General features: G+C 40.3%; 1 protein-coding gene and 1 non-coding gene across 2 annotated transcripts; both read right to left on the bottom strand.

The window, feature by feature from the left end:
• Positions 1 to 5,114: 5,114 nt before the first annotated feature.
• Positions 5,115 to 16,879, bottom strand: eif3ba (eukaryotic translation initiation factor 3, subunit Ba). The gene is made up of 19 exons (XM_041785992.1): positions 16,657 to 16,879; positions 14,060 to 14,252; positions 13,509 to 13,628; positions 13,371 to 13,428; positions 13,120 to 13,248; positions 12,874 to 13,031; positions 11,683 to 11,814; positions 11,506 to 11,572; positions 11,344 to 11,390; positions 11,041 to 11,251; positions 10,882 to 10,954; positions 9,569 to 9,691; positions 9,403 to 9,481; positions 9,069 to 9,207; positions 8,835 to 8,960; positions 8,201 to 8,278; positions 7,138 to 7,246; positions 6,935 to 7,047; positions 5,115 to 5,665 (listed from the first exon to the last, which is right to left on the bottom strand). The coding sequence occupies exons 1-18, from the start codon at positions 16,754 to 16,756 to the stop codon at positions 6,947 to 6,949; spliced, it is 2,043 nt and encodes a 680-aa protein (XP_041641926.1). The 5' UTR covers positions 16,757 to 16,879; the 3' UTR covers positions 5,115 to 5,665; positions 6,935 to 6,946.
• Positions 9,276 to 9,357, bottom strand: LOC121509179. Its single transcript, XR_005991856.1, has one exon. It is a non-coding gene; the product is annotated as a small nucleolar RNA SNORD60 (small nucleolar RNA).
• Positions 16,880 to 16,890: the final 11 nt, after the last annotated feature.

Raw genomic sequence — 16,890 nt, 5'->3', positions numbered from 1 at the left:
AGGCTTTTTAAAACTGAGGTTGTTCAAGTGGGAGCTTTTCTACTATGAAAATCCTGGCTGTAACTTTTTTAGGCTGTCAAGCAAAGAGAAATCTTGACACTGATCTCACCAAACTGCCTGCTAACCATCACATAATATAGATGTTCACTTTCCTGTTAACATCTGTAAAAGGAAGCACATAAACACATTAGATCAGTTTAATGAAGTGAAAGACCTCTGCAGGATAAAGTGTCAACAAACTGAGTGGATCAACACTGTCTGACCTCACAGATCCATTAGGGATCACTTTTAATGATCACACTAATGAGCCAAAACGCTGCTGCCACATCAGGAACGCTTCAGTTTGATGAGGTTTTCTTGATGATAGTGACTTCAGTGTTTCATACGATATAAAACTGTGTTTAAAGGGCAGATGCTGGGTTCCCCTCTTTCCAGAGACCATTTTCCTAGAACATTTTCAGTGACAACTGCATCATGCCTATATATGTTCCTTTCTGTGGAGGTCTGATTCAAAAATTACACTTTAGTGACTGGCATTTAAAGGAGACATATTATGCAAAAATATGTGCCCCTGGCCTGTCACAAAATATGTGCTTCAACAAGAAATTCTCAGGTTTTCTCCTCATGATGTCATATGGGGAGTTAGCGGCCCCCAGGTTCGGTTGGCCCTCCTGATTGGAAGAAAGTTCTGCCCTCCTGTCCTGATCATCCTCTCTGCTGCCAGAGAGAAGAGGATAAAGAGAGCCACATCCATTTCCTGAGAGGGGCGTGGTCAGGGGCAGAGTCAGACAGCCTATTAACATTTAAAGCCACAGACACAGAAACAGCTGGTTCTGAGCAGGACTGAAACAGAGAGAATTTTTAGGCATGCAAAAATCCTATACTGGAGTGTTTTTTCAGCAACAAACTTCATGGGCAGGTTTCTGGGGACCTCTGAGACTTATATTAATGTATCTTAAAGGGGTAATAAATGTGACCTTTAATGGACTTTCAATTTCAATTACAATTCTGGCTTCCAACAATCATATAAACCAATATAACGGATAAAATGATTGCAGTGTCACTTGTGTTAAACTCAGCTTGTCGTAGGTTTTACTATGTGATACCTGTGTCTGGATTTGTTGCAATATTTTAGCCATGAAACTATTTCTTTTTTGTTTATTCATTGTTACTGTCTGTCATTATTTTACATATTCATGTTTTTTTCCACTCATTCATGTTCATCTATTGCTTGTTTTCAAAGTGTAAACAGTGGTTAAATTTGATAAATGCATATAATGCAAATGTAATTAATGAGTAACTGTGTTTATAATCATGATAATGATTTTGCCATAATCAAGCAGCCCTAAAGTGCAGTCTGTTCCTACAGCCCTGAACTCTAACACGCTTATGTAAGAGTTAATGATGATCATAAAAAAATTCAAATACACCGGCAGATGTAAAGCATTAGTTGAATTATGCTACCACTGGCAAACTCAGAACTGCATCTCTGCTTTGCACTCTTCAGATGATACGGTTCTGTTGGCCTCTTCACCTGGTGGCCTCCAGCAAACACTGGGAAGGTTTGCAGCTGACTGTGAAGTGGCTGAGATGAGAGTCTGCACCTCCAAGTCAGAGGTCATGGTTCTCTACTGGAAAACAGTGGATTGCAATCTATGGATGGGGAGCAAGTCTTAGCCCCAAGTGAAGGAGTTCAAGTATGTTGTCACTAGTATCCACTGGTGAGGGTAGAACGGGCTATGAGATTGACAGGTGGGTTGGTGCAGCTTCAGCAGTATTGCTGGTGTTGTACTTGTGGGACAGCACCTGCAGCTTTAATTTAGCGGTCAGTTTTCATTCTAGCCCTCATCTGTGTTTAGGAATTTCGGATAGTTCCAGAAAGAAGGAGATTGTGGACTCAAGCAAGTTGAAATGAGCTTCGTCTGGAGGGTGGTTAAGCTCAGCCTTAAGAGCTAGGGTGAGGATCTTGGACATCCAGGGAGAGTTTGGAGCAGAGCTGCTGCTCCCTCACATTGAAAAGAGTCAGCTAAGGTGGTTCAGGCATTTGATCAGGACGCCTCCTAGTCACCTCACTGTGTAAGTTTCCCAGGTACGTCTAACTAGGAGGAGACCTTAAGACCCAGAACTTGCTGGAAGTATTATACATCCTATCTGTACTTGAAGCACCTCAGAATCCCCAGGAGGAACTGGAAAACACTGCTGAGGAGAGAGATGTCAGTGGATTGGGCATTTATGCCTCTGTGTATGATTTAGTTATTGTTGGAGCAGTTTGGGCTTTATCCATGAATGTCTATAGAAATAAAATCCCACATTATCTTCATTTTTAGTTCATAACCTGATACTGAATCAAGAGAATGTTTTAAACTTTTCCAGGGGGTTCAGATGGCCTAGTTAAGGTATGCCTCATGCACATGAGTCTGGCCTGTGGCTCTCTCCCACTCTCTCATCCCTGTTTCCAACTCCATCCACTTTCCTCCTCTATAAATAAAGGCACAAAATGGCCCAAAAATCTATCTTTAAAAAGCCATTTCTAGGATATTTGACTTTTCTTCCATTTCCAAGGCTTGAAAATGTGGCAGCTGTTTTCTAGCTTTTCCAGGATGCATAGAAACCCTGCTATGGTCGAGCAAACCTGCTTCAAACTTCTTGACAGTCGATTTATTCAACAGAAGAGAAACTATATTTCAGTCACTTTATATAAGCATATTAAATTACAGCGCGGCTTGCTTGATGAATGTATTCAGGAAACAGAAAGAGGACTTTAACCTTAATGATGGACCAGCTACCTGGAAAAGTAGAGACAACCCTGTGATTTTCCCAGCATGAAATATCACTGACCACAAAAATACACAGTATGTGCAAAACAGAGAGTGGCCTTGACTGTTTTAGACATCAAATCAATCTAAGGAGATCTGCCATCATTTTTCCTACTGTTTGAACCAGCAGAGATCTGTGTCTGAAGCTGAAACACAGCTGGGACCTGACTGCAGCCTCTGTGGATGTAACGATGTGCTCATGAGATGTGATCTGCTTCAAAACAACGAAAATGTCAAACTTACCCAGCCAGGTGACGCTTGGGAGATAAAATCATCCTTAGCAAACTCTTGGACATGGAGAGACTTCTGATGGAAAAAGTTGATATGCTTCTCTCACGACTCCCAAACAGCAGACCACACAAAGTGGATCCAAAGCTCTGCTGCTGGAGGGAATGTGGAGAAACTGCGGTTGTTCATTCTCATGTGTTCTGATCCTCATTTTGTTTTTCTAGGAGACAGTAGCAACAATTGTTCAAAAAAGACAGTTTTACTATAAATACAGCAACTATTTCCCTCTACCCTTAAACATTCCCCTGAGTAACTTTATAAAGATGATGCTCAACTTTTAAAGGTCCTGTTAGGAAAAGCAGTTAAAACATTATACTACCACAGTTCTGTTTAAACACTGAGTAACATAACTTTTAGAACAGATGGTCAACTCTACAGGGTTAGGGTTTATTTTAATCATGGAGGAAGAAGACTCTGCGCCTGAACAAAATCAGAAATACTCAAATAGTTTTTATTTTTAAAAATCTGCTGTTTCTGAATAAAAAGGCCATCATTTATCTGCTAAAGGTCCTCAGGTGTCTGCACAAAGAGCACAACCTCCAAATAGCACCACCAGTGTTGCTTAATGAACCCAATTTCTCCCAATTTCTCAAACCCAAACCAAAACAAGATTGGATCAAAGTCAACAGGCATGGTTCATGTACTTCCCAAAGTGGTCTGAACCAGAGCTTCTGTGGGGATTTTGAGATATGAGAGATATTTATCTAATCCAGAAAAGCAGCCATCTTAAATCAGGTGATAGCAACAAACTTTATAAGATTTCACATTCTTCGTATTTATCCATATGCCATCAAAGATAAGTGAATATGTGTAAAACTAAAACAGGTACTCATCATCTTGTTAATGCATGTAATTTTTTTTAACTTTCTGGTTTATTTTTTGACTTATTTTCAATGGATGGAAATAAAACAATAAAAATTAGTTTATATATGTTGAAACAACAAGAAATGTATTTATAAGGGTTGTCAAACAATTAAATTCTTAATCACAATTCATCTCAGACCATTCAGTCAATTGCAATTAATCCCACCATTTTGCATTTAAAACTTCTTTCATTTCATGTTAGATTTTTCTACCATCTTACAACTAAAGCCCAAAACACCGGTTCTGCAGCGTTGCATCATATGACATGGTTCGAGTGCCAGCCTTAGCACACACCAGCAGCATCCGTTACTGGTCAAACTCCCCACCATGTGAGAGAGCCCACTCAGCACCCCACTTCCCCAGGTAAGTGGGAAAAAAAATATGCAAAAATAAACTTAAAAGAAAAAAGACAAGAGCAGTGTCATTTCACCAGCTGCTAAGGCCTCCAACTTTGACCTCGATTGTAAAATGGTGCTTATTTTCTGCCTCTGTGCTCTGAAACAGAGCTAGTACTCGACAGTCGAGATGTAAAAATCAGCTCTTGGGAATACAGAAGTGGCATTAAGCGTTGGGTCTAGGGCACTACCGGTGTGTTTGTTCATAGAAAATGATTGGGGCACTGGTTTGGACACGTGTCTGGCAGTGTTTGTGTTTCCTGTTTGGATGGAGACCTGTTTATATTTTAAAAGGCAATATGGACTGAAGTTTATGATATGAACTTAACCACTAAAAAGTAACTTCTTATGGACTGAAAAGGAAATAAGAGAACAATAAGAAAAGTAAATGTTTGATACCCTATCTCAAGGTGCAGATGACTTTTGACTCGTACACTGAGCTATCCAGATGTTTTTTCAGTAGAATGAGACATTAAGTGTCTTAGAGGGACAATGAGGCATGTGTTAAAAAATTCTTAATTCATGAATTTGGGGTTTTAGTTTATTTGTGTTACATCAGGCAGCCCTAGCATTCATGCATTTTTTTAACCTACACAATGAAATATAAAAAACAGTCAATTGATTTTACTAGAATGATACTGAATTCAACCCAGTCTTTTAAAGTCCACTATTGTGACAAAATCAGATTCAGAACCAGAGAAACAAATGACTCCCCTTCTTAAAAAGAACCAGACATTAGTACACATGAAGGTAGTATTGTGTTTGAATGTTTATTTAAAGTTAATCCCGCTGCACGCCCCCTCCCTGTGTGAAAGCCGAGTCTGAAAGGAGGAGGATACAGGCCACTATAGTGCCACATCAGCACATTTATTAACAAGGCTACTTGTTTGAGCACAACACCTCCAACCCCTTCTGGTATGGCACTGTGTGCTGCCCTTTGATGACACACTAGCATGGTGAGGCTAGTTCAACAACAAACCCCCGAGTAAGACGGTCCAATAAGAGGTTAGAGAGCAATTATCTCAAATGATGAATAGAAAAAGAAGGCAGTATTTCTAAATGTTCCACAGAGAAATGATTAAATGGGGCCCAAAGACAGCGAGGAAACAAAGAGAGGATATCTAAAATATGTTCTCTCTCGCTCCTCGGCGTGGCTGCTGATCAGTAAGGCGTGCTTTGATGATGTCACTAAAGTTAAATTTTGAGGCTCTGGATTTTGAACCCCAAGATTCACAGCGTGGTCGTCCTTCTCCAATCAATGACGCAGTTCTTCTCTCCTCGTTCCACACAAAAACGGATGGACTGTGAGAGAGAGGGAGAGAGAGAGGGGAGAGAGAGAGAGAGAGTGTGTCAAATTCAGGTCAGTGTCTAGACGGCAAATAATGCACACGCAGAGGTTGTCAATCTCAAAGGCTTGATTCACGATATCATCAAGATGCAGGAATGTGACTAATTTCCCTCCTGTGTGGCATAAAGATTTGAGCTCACAGAAGAATGACTCCATTCATGAAATTTAGCAGCTGCATGGGAGACGAATTAATTGGTACGCAACAGTTGCATCCAGCTTCCACTGAATCAATATTCAATTAAAACACTGACGTCACTGACATGGTGTTATCTAAGGGGAACACTACTGCAGAGCAACACTGCTTTGTTAAACTTAATGCATGCTTCAGAAAAGCACATATAAAAATACATCCAACCCCAAAATATGGGGCAGATGGACACTATTACAAACATGTAATAAAATCACCCTTAACCCCCACTGAAAAATCTTGCAAGGTAGTCTTTAGAACCATCAGATAATCAGGACTTTGCAGACTTTAGTCAGAAGATGGGGAATCAGGCTGAAAATCTGCACTATCATCTTGTAGTGTGTGCCAGGCTTTAGCTGGGTCCCAGTTGGTATTAAGTTGTTTTATTTGTGAAAATCCCTGCCAGATTTCAGGCAGACTTCCCCTAAAATCATACTGTGTTGGTCATTGACAGCGTCAGACTATCCCTGTTAAGACAGGAGGGGTCTCAGGAGGTAAGAAATGATGTGAAGCGAACAATGCAAAGTGGTGGACTAAGCAAAAAACAAAATCCAATACATGATGCTATAATAGGATTATGTGCCTCTACATCAGTGCTAAGTGCACATCCACCTATTCCCATCATTAACAGACTGGAGAAATACATAGAACTGGTTCTTTGCTATTCTGTCATCTGCAGGATATAAATGTTGTCACACCAACCCACTTAAGGTGATAACGTCAGGGTGAGAAACTTGGCTGTTAACACAACCACAGAAGTTTCAGAAGTTTTGTTCTCAAGTGAAAAGATCTATAATGTGTGTTTTGCATACTGGTATTCCAACATCCTTAGTCTCAACACAAAGTGTTGTTTTTCCTTTATCACTAAAATTTCAATCACTATGCCTCAATTTGAAGCTTTCTACCTAGCCTGTCAGACTCTAATACTCACTGTAGCACCAATCTTAAAAGAATAAGCTTCCCATTTCTGTAATCTAGTAAGGATAGTCTAGGATAGTCAAGGTCAACCTCAGGCTTGTCTGTGCCTCATTGTTACCTGCGTAGGGGACTACAGATCTCCAAGGGGAATGATTTCTTCGTTGATAAAAAACTCAATGGTCTCCTCCTCCCAGTCGTCCACGTTGCTGTCCAGCTCATCAGAGTCTACTCCTAGATGACAGAGAGGAGCGTCAGCGATCTTTTAATTAAAGACAGCAATGGAGAGAGGATTACAAATACTACACTAGAGGGAGGTCCTACCTCCTCTGAGCTCGAGGCGGAGGCTCTTCTGTTCATGATAGGTCTGCAGCGCCGCCTCCCTGTAGCGACGGTATTCCTCCATCATGGACCTGCGCTTGTCCACCAGCTCCTACTCAAACACAGAAAACTTTTAGTGTCATATCAGAGAACAACGGTGGAGATTGTTAAATTTTCATCATGGACAGCCAGACTTTACATATCATAAAATCTGGTGAGACAGACGCACTTTTACTTTATCTTAATGCTGTCTGAACCTTACATAATGGTACGACCAGATTACCAAGTGCAAAAAGACTGATGCATGGAGCATCATTAAGGCAAGTGCGCCGCCACCATTTTGATTGCAAGTGGCAGCTTTACAGCTCAAAATGTGCTATGATTGGGCCCCAAGACGCTGTACGGTTTATTCTGTGGCCTTCAAGTAGACGGCTCAGGTTCAAAGCTGAGCTGAGGCTCCTTTTCCACATTATTTCCAAACCCTCTCACTCCCCCATTTCCGACTATAAACTCTCCTGTCCCTGAACTCTCTGAGCCCTAAGCTATTTTTATACCATTTTGTCTCGCTCTGACATTTTGTCTTAAAAAGTTTTCAAAAAGTGAAAAACGTAATCACTCTGTAACAAAAAGTCCTCAAAATATTATTGTACTATTCAGGCCATCTGAATGTCTCTGAGAGTAAAGACTTGCACAGTTAGCAAACCACATTGGACGATGAAACAGCCTGCCATTGTTTGGCACAACCAAAAAAAAATATGGCGGATAGCATTAGCTGCTAGCAGCAGAAATGATTGAAAAATTGATTAAATAATGGAGAAAAGATGTTCAACATTGGAGTTACTGTTTTGGATTCTTAGCTGAATGTGATGGAAGTCATGACACAGTTTAAACTTTTTTCTCTGAGAATCCCAGAATCTTGCTGTATCCATGCACCAGTGCTACTTATAATCTAGATTTTAAAGTAATAATAATAAAAAAAAGTGTCATAATAGACAAGAAGTAAAAAGTTAAGGAGGTGAGATGAAAACAGTCTGCACAAGATTTAAAAAAAAAAAAAAAGTCAAACCTTAGAAGCCTTGGACTGGCTCAGACGATCCTTCTGCTCAAAGATCTTTGAGTATTTCTTCAGATCCTTCTTGATCATCTGCAAGACAGACAGATATTTCAAATTAAGACACAATCAATCAATCTTTATGTATAAAGTTATCTCAAGACACTTAAAAAGAGGGCTGTAAAAACACAGACAGCAACAGTTGAGAACTGAAGTCTGTTGTTTATTTGTTGAAATAACTGTTGATAGTACCTGCTACCGTTTATTGCTGTATTGTTTGTTGTAGTTTAATGTCACAGGGATAAGTCTAGGTAATAGTTACTACCTAACACAGTGTTAGGCTGTTAGTGATGCAAAAGGGAACATTCTAATGCTGTACAAACCCCCATAAATTTATTTAAGCTATGATTGACACCAAAAAGTTTTTGAAATTCATTTGACTCATTTGACGCATTGAGGACATTCCCACTGTGGTATTATGTTGGGGCGCTCTGGCAGTAAGCTTAAATTAAAGCCCTCTTTAAAGTGTTTATATCTGCAAAAGAGCAAAGCCATGAAAAGCACTTTATATCTAAAGAGAGCTGCATCAAGCCGAGTTATATCATCCAATGGAAAGGAGGTTATAGATTATACAGAAATAAATGAATACCTTGATCTGGTCTGAGCTGAGCAGGGTAGGAGGTCTGGGTCTCCAGAGCAGCTGACAGAAGCGGTCCTTGTTGTTCTTTTGAAGCAGACGGCCCTGGAACGTCCACAGCCAGTATGCATTGTCCACCTACAGACAAACATGAAGAAGCAGATGGAAATAGTATCAGTGTTCACCCCACTGATTTTGATTTCAGGGGGACAAAAATCTATTGTGTGGTTATGAAACGGCACGGACCTTGTGGCTCCACCAGGATACTGAAGTGACGACGTAACGACCAGTCGGGTCCCACTCCACGTCAGAGGCCATGTAGTGCTCTGCTATGTTCATCATGGTGCAGTCTGATGTGTCCACGAAGGCGAGAGCTCCGTTCATGCTGCACACAGAAACAAGTTAAGTTAGACACAAGGACACAAATACACAAGTACAAAGAACGAATACCGTGAGCCTCAGAACAGAGTTGGAATCAGGAGCTTAGCTCTCATACGAGGTGTCAGAAAAGTTATTTAGTTTGTCATCAGGGGCTTTGTGCGTCCATCACTAAAATAAAAACAAAACAACTTAAACTGACCTTCTGAGTCCAGCCAGCACCAAAAACTGTCCCTGTGGGCTCCAGAAGATGCTGTTGGCCTGCTGCTTGTCAAACATTTCTGCAGGAAAAAGGAACAAGTGTCAAACAGTGGAGGTTTGAGGAGTGTCTTTGACTATGACAGGACATCTGTGTGTAATCCACTCACTTATGAGCTCAATCTTGCCGTTGTTTTTGACATGATAGAAGGAGACGCTGATTCTAGGAGCCTCTCCATGGAGAACAGCAAACTTGCTGCCATTGGGCTCCCACGCAAATGCTATGATGCTTTCTGGAAACACAGAAAAACACTCATTAGATCATTGATTTCTTGTTTACATTCAGAAACAAATCTAGGGTTAGGATGTCCAGACTCTTGTTGGAAAGGAGACACAGGGCGGAGTGCTAGGGGTGCAAGGCCCTTTATTTTATTTATTTAACTTTACTTAAACCAGGAAAAAACTATTCTGCCAGATCGTGACTGTGGTGCATCTGAAAGTTGTTTGTCAAAAGGAAAAAAGCACGCTGTCACTGACATAGACGAATTTACAAACAAAGCAGAGCAAGTCAAAATATAATTAAAAAATGCTGCTAGGTCATTAATGGCCATTTTAATTGTGTATTAGCGTGAAGCTAACAGACAGTTGGGATACAGCATTTGTAAGGTTAGTTTTTTTCTTCCATCACCTCATTCAGTTGTCATCACTACTCTTTACATGTTAGTGTTTCCCTTTTTCTAAGTGTTGCATAGCTGCCTGTTGTCATGTAGTTTTTTTGAAAGTCTAATGAAGATGAATGAGGCTCTGTGTTTACTTACGGTCTAAATTCACAGTGCCAGCAGCATTTAAAGTTCAATACAAAGCTGATGCAGTAGGACATTTTTAGTGCTGAAAACATTGTTGGCTCCAGCTGTTTTTGTCACCATGATCTCAGTTGAAAACAATTCCACTTTTGAAACAGCACCGCACTTGTCAATGATGCTTCTCCCTCACTGTCCAATCAAAAATGGAGAAGGGATGGGACTTCACTCCAGCTTTGTAGAGAGAAACTGATCGGACTTGTCTTTTCAAGCGTCAAGTTTCTAAGTCTAATGACGCTGCTAATGCCAGGAGAGGATTCCTTTAAATTTTCTTGGAGATATTCTTTGAATAAAAGAAACATATTAAGCACACAGAGCTATTTAAAACTGATTTAGATACTAAAGAGGAAAGCAGGAATAAACCTGCCTCTGCCCTTATATATGAAGTAAGTGTGAAGTAAGGGTGGATGTGTGCTGGGGGATTGCAGTCAACCAACTTTATTTTAGGAATTGGAAACTATTCAGACCCATAAAGCAACTTTACATGACCCACCCATTTTGAGGGGAAGATTTCACACCATCCCTTGTAACTCTGTTCCTCAGAGGCACTTGGAAACGAGGATAAGGTCAAAATAAAAGTTCGAAATGGCACTGAGCCTTTGTGTGTAATTTAATATTCTTACCCTTCATCTCCACCACATCAACAGGAACCTGCTTCTCTCTCATGCGGAAGATTTCAAAGTTGGTGACCACACCCTGCAAACAATTAAAAATAACTTCAACCTTTGTTTTTTTTAATCTGAGATTTCGACAGTCTCCCTTCTTTCTCTCCATTTGTGTACCTGCGTTCCTTTAGGAGTCCTGTCCACCTTGACACACAGGTAATCTCCGTTTCTCTGCCAGTGCAGTTTGCAGTCTACAACGTTGAAGAGGTTACGGACACGGATCTCCTGACGGGAAGGCATCTGCATCAGAGTCACTCTGGCTGGGATGTCTTTATCCTCGGGTACCCAGAATGCTATGATGTTGTCTCCAGGAGACCAGGAAAAGTCCCTGCAGAAACAAAAAATGGTTAACGGTAAATATCTCTGTGGACAGATGTTTTAAATTCAAATCAGTTAACACTATCCATCAAGGACACTTACTTGATTCCAGTTATCTTCAGACTCTTCTTGTCGAGCAGGCCCATGGACTAAGAGAAGCAGAAACAAGACTTAAGCTCTAACTTGCACCACCAACATATAATATAATATGTTAATGTAATATAATAATAATATAATAAAGTGGTTTGTTGTAAACCAACTCACTGGAGTCTCGTAGATGCTCAGAGTGTCTGTGGTCATCCTGGCAAAGAACTTCCCATCATGGCTCCATCTGAGAACAAATTAGTAAATGTTCAGTCACTGCAGAAGAGAAGCTGTGAAGCACAGGACATTTTGAAAAAGGGAGAAGAAAACAAGGACGAAAAAGTGGACTATACTGACTTGAAAATGGGCCAGTGTGCAGAGCTCTCACAGTGGAAACCTCTCTTCTTCTGTCCGGTCAGGATGTCCCAGATGATGATGGCCTGAGGGTCCTCTTTAGTGTCCATCAGAGGACTGAAGGTCACCACGTACCTGAAATAAACAGGAGAAAACTAGGGCTTAGAAACAGCAACTAAAGCCTGAAGATTGTGAATGAACACTATTATTTGGATCAGCTTGAAAGACTGACATATTTCAGGCTTTGTTTCTGAATCATCAGAATCAGGATCAGAAAGACTTTATTGTCATTGTTGTTGGTACAATGAAATTTTGTTTGGAACTCACAGTCCAGCAGCAGTAAAATTAGGATAAAATAGAATCAGGGTAATAAAACAGAATAAAAATAGAATAAATACAATAAAATACAATAACAATAGCAATGACAACAGTAAAAGAGAGAGTCGCAACAGTAAAAAGAGAGAATGAATCATATTGTACTGTGAAAAGCTTCCTTGAGTGGAGTGTAAACATTGTGACATTTGTAAACATTGAATAAAGTGTACATAGTACAAGTTTCAAGTAGTGGAGTAGAGGTTCACTGCTGGCAAGTGCAGGTATTAAACAGCTGCATTTGACATTGGTGGTTACAGTCTCATTTACAACTTGAATGTAACTTGGAAATATCTGTAACAGTATTTATTTACAAAATTGGATTAAAATAAATAATCATATAAGAGTGGTACTACGGTTTCAGACAGGGGTCCAAAAATGATGGTCCAGACCAGGGTTGTCCAAACTTTTTCCACTGAGGGCCACATACAGAAATATGTAAGGATGTTAGGGCCACTTTAATATCCACAAGTGAGTTATATGACATTGATTCAGTCAGAATGAAAATAAAGGAGGAGCTGGGGTGGAGGAGAGCAAATCACCTGGCTGTCAGCTGATGAGGGATTGCATTAGATCAGCTGATTGAGGCAGAGCTCGACTCCATGGCCTGTCTGTAACAACGCTAAACGATTGATTTAATGGCTGGAACTTTGACGTACAATACAGTGAAACACAAGCTCCATGTTCAAATGTGGGCCAGATTTAATTTTATTTTTAGAATTAACTATGGACCAATTAAATTTCGATCTTGGGCCGCATTTGGCCCCTGAGCCATAGTTTGGACACCCCTGATCTAGAAGCTGAATCTCTAAGGTGAATTACCTCTCACACGGTGAGAAGTCGATGAGAGAAACCCCCTGATGACTGAACCTCTGAATCTGCTTGAACTTCTCACCGCCCCACAGTGCAATGCCTCGTTGATGGAAGGTGGCCAGGTAGGTGCCTTTAGGAGACCATCGGACGTACGTCTCTGTCCAGCGCTGCAGAAACAAAACCATCATTAGTCTGCAGGCCGACCCTCACTGTAATACTACATTTAATCCACTCATATCAATCCTGTCATCTCACCGCTCTCTCTTCAACTATGATTGGGTCCTTCGCATCATTATTAAAAATGGCCGTCCTCTCTCCAGCTTCATAGATCACGCTGTACTGGTCACGACAATCTGGATCCTCAATCCAGTGGCGCATGTTACCCTGATAAGATAAGATGTTTGTGGTTGGAAAGTTATTCAACAGGCTCATTTTCATGGACTTGTCAAAAATAATGAGAAATGCTTTGTAAAAATCTGAGTTATCAACAACCAAACAGCACTTACAAAGTCTTTGAACGGCTGCTTCTCTGGAGTAACCCACTCATCGCTGATGTTCATGTATCTGGGAAAATGAGCAGACAGAATTAGTCTGCTTGTCTCAAAATATGTTCCTCCACATTTTTAACACTTTAACACACTTACTTGTCAAAATCAGTGAAGAGATTGACCCTGAACGTATGCTGTTTGTCAAGTTTGTACCCATCTGCGTTCTTAACTGCCTCCAGGGCCTGAGTGGGAGCGGCATACTCCAAGAAGATGTACCTGTGTGAGATATGGGTCAGAGCTATGAGTCTTTTTTGATTATCTTTTTAATCCTTAAAACCCTTTACTGGACATTCACCATTTTAAAGAACATCCATGATGAACTGGACCCTACCAGTGCCATTCTACTAGCTGACTACTGCTTCAGGTCCTGTGAATTTTCTTAAAGAAGATTCATAATTTTCATAACACTAATGATTGACATAGTAGCAACTTTACCGGTGTGCAATAGACCATTTTTTATTTGTGAATTTTCCTTTTTTTATCTTAATGCCATCATAAATGAGGGAAAGTTAAATGTTTTTTGAGGCTTACATAAAGGTTTCCTACTACCACTACTACTACCATTCATAAAATCACTAAAATACAACAGTAATGCCATATACTGCAATAACAGAGTGAGATTAAGACAGTGCAAGAAGCACACATACCCTTTGGTCATGCCCTCTGCCTCTGGATAGAACTCTGTGGTGATTTTGCCAAACTTTGAGAAAATTTTGTGTATGACGTTCTTGAGTTTCTCCAACCGCTCCGGGCCCACCTGAGGGACGTTGTCCACCACAACCACAGAGTCGATGCCATCAGCTTCCTGGGGTTTCTCCCTCAGGATGTCACCCAGGAGCTCTGAGGGGAAAGATGAAAATCAGAATCAAGTCTATTTGCAAAGTACATTTACACATGCAGGAGATTTATCTTGGTGATAGAAAGAAAATAAATAAGCTAGTGAGCCGCTGTACTCCTACTGTCAGGGGCCTTAATAAGATAAAAACAAGAGTAAAAGTAATACAACAAAAATACCTAGTGTATGAATGCAAAAACTGCATCTTGAAAGTGCAAGACATTTGCAGCAGTTTTTTTTTTCTATCAACAAAATTTGACTACACCGATTTTAGTCTCTTCCATGTAATGACTTCAGTGACTGTATTTAAACTGTATAATAATGTTTCTGTATCTCCTTAAATCTAAAAACAGATTCAATAATAAAAAAAAACTCATCAATGACAGCAATTGCAAATTAGCCATAGTTAGTACAAGTAGAGCGATTATCAGCCTGGCCAATTATTGATTCTGATACCTGGCATTTTGCAATTACCAGTATCAGCATTTTATTTACCGATAATTGATCAATTTAATTAAAAGGTGTGCTGCCAACGGCAAGGTGTGTCTTCTCCTTTGACTTTGTTTTCCCACTCGGCAGCCTCACCTTATGTGCTGCCTACAATACTACCTGACTGGCAAGATGTCGTACAACTCTCAGCCAATCAACACTGAGGCCCTGGTGATACTGACAGTGTATGGCACAGTTCCCCAATTAGTGATCCCTAGGGGTTAAACTGTGGCAAGAATATCAAACTGAGGGCAGAAACATCCACAAGTTTTCCCCTACTGCATAAACAATAGTCACAGTAGATGTTAATCTTGCTTGATTATGATTACTTCGATTTCATATGAAGGAATAGAGGTAGTTTAGGGAATTCAGAAGTACTGAAGCAAAAAATCACAAAAGCTGCAGCAGGCAGATTTTTAATTTTTTTTTTTTTTAATGTTTGTATAAAATTTTGGCTTATTTGATCCGTGCAATCATGACTGGGTGGGGCAGATAACTTGGTCTACGGGCCATCATTTGGGGATAACTGGAGTACAGCATCACTTCCTGTTTCCTGCTGCGACTGTGTTGCCCTCTGCTGCATCTCATGTTGACAGAGCTGAGGCTAAACTGTGTATTTTCATACATACTTAAACATGCAATTTTACCTCTGTCACATTAAGTACATTTTGATTGTCATAACAAGTGCATATTGATTCCAAACACTGGTTATCAGTCTCATGCACAGCTTATAATCTGTACTGACATAAGCCCTGAAAAAACAGTATTGTTAATAGCTAGACAGCTGTTTTTGTGTATTACGCATGAAGCAATAACCACTGCAAAATGCCCTGTTAAATGAAAAATAAAAAAAATAAATAAAATTGAGATACAACAGACAACTAATGTCCAAAACATACAACAGTCAGATTTAAGTTAACCACTGTCTTAGTGTGTGATGCTGTGATTGCCAGCATATTTTATTAGTTAATATTTCTGAACTGCAGCAGTATGAAAGCAAACAAACTATGAGTAGAAAAATGAGATGCTACAAATTAGGGAAGTGGCAGAATCACTTTAAGACAGCAAATTAAAACACTGCCAAAAAGCCTATAGGATTAGGTTTCCAATATTTATCAAGAAAAGACACAAAAGGTGAATCACAAAGAAAACCATAAAGAAAAATACATTTTGATACTATGACAAGTGCACAGAGTCCTTCAGTTTGCTAAACTTGTGAAATCTAATAGTCTAGATTATTGTTGATCCATGTAATTACAGGTCTGTTGTAATACTGATTCAAATTATGGGATCTAATTCACTTGCAGATGAGTCAAGTATTACTATGCAAGGCACTCATATATATCAGAACAATCCTAGAGAAGTTACTTACTACCCTGTTAATAAGGTATTAAATCAGTTCATGTTAAGTAAACCTCAGGGAGATTATGGACTATATCCCTATATCCTCCTCAATCCTGGGCTAAAATGAACATGATGTGAAAGCTGGCCTGATGTACCAGCTGCTTCCTGCAAATCACGCACTGCAAGGTGGCTGTGGTGGTCTTGGCTCTTAAAACTGATTCAGATGGCTGTGAGACAATTACATGACAGTCTAAGCCTTACTGCAGTTTTATAATGACAGCGAGAAGACCACGGAGAATGGTCGTCTGGGGTCTGGGTGAGGCTTCAATGGGCGTGAAATGAAACCGTTGGTTAATATTAGCTCATGTCGGGATAAGTTTCAAGAAAATGATGATGACGCTGTTTTGTTCCTCGTGTTCGGACTCTAAAATGTAAGGTTGGGAAATTAACTGACAAGCTAACTTGAGCTAGCCCTATAGCACCTGCAGCACAACTACCATTGAGCTCTTTAGTACAGCTCCATGCTAACTGTTAGCATCAGGCCTAAAAGCCGGCGTCTTTCCTGCCGCCGCTCACCCTCGTCATCGACGTCATCCTCGTAGTCCTCTGGGTCGCTGAAGGAAGGCTCTTCCTCTTCATACTCTGGGTCGTCCACCATATCCACGGTTTCTTGCATTTATCAGGGATACGAGACGGATTTCTCGCCGAAGCAGAGCAGAATCCGAAAAATTAAGAGGCTGGGGGTCCTCGGCCGGTGCGGCACCATGTGCGATTACGTGAAAATGGACGATGTGACGGAAATGTAGCACC

This window comes from Cheilinus undulatus, linkage group 4 (assembly GCF_018320785.1).
Source record: "Cheilinus undulatus linkage group 4, ASM1832078v1, whole genome shotgun sequence".
Classification (NCBI taxonomy): Eukaryota; Metazoa; Chordata; class Actinopteri; order Labriformes; family Labridae; genus Cheilinus; species Cheilinus undulatus.
The sequence above is the reverse complement of the archived record's forward strand: the minus strand, read 5'-3'. Positions and strand labels throughout refer to the sequence as shown.

Bases quoted from the DNA above. Each gene is read 5' to 3' on its own strand.
- eif3ba (XM_041785992.1), bottom strand. From the start codon at position 16,756: ATGCAAGAAACCGTGGATATGGTGGACGACCCAGAGTATGAAGAGGAA. The intron at 13,629-14,059 runs GTATGTGTGCTT...TATCTCACACAG, and splicing joins GCAGAGGGCATGACCAAAGG to GTACATCTTCTTGGAGTATG. The intron at 7,048-7,137 runs GTAGGACCTCCC...TCTGTCATCTAG, and splicing joins CCGCCTCGAGCTCAGAGGAG to GAGTAGACTCTGATGAGCTG.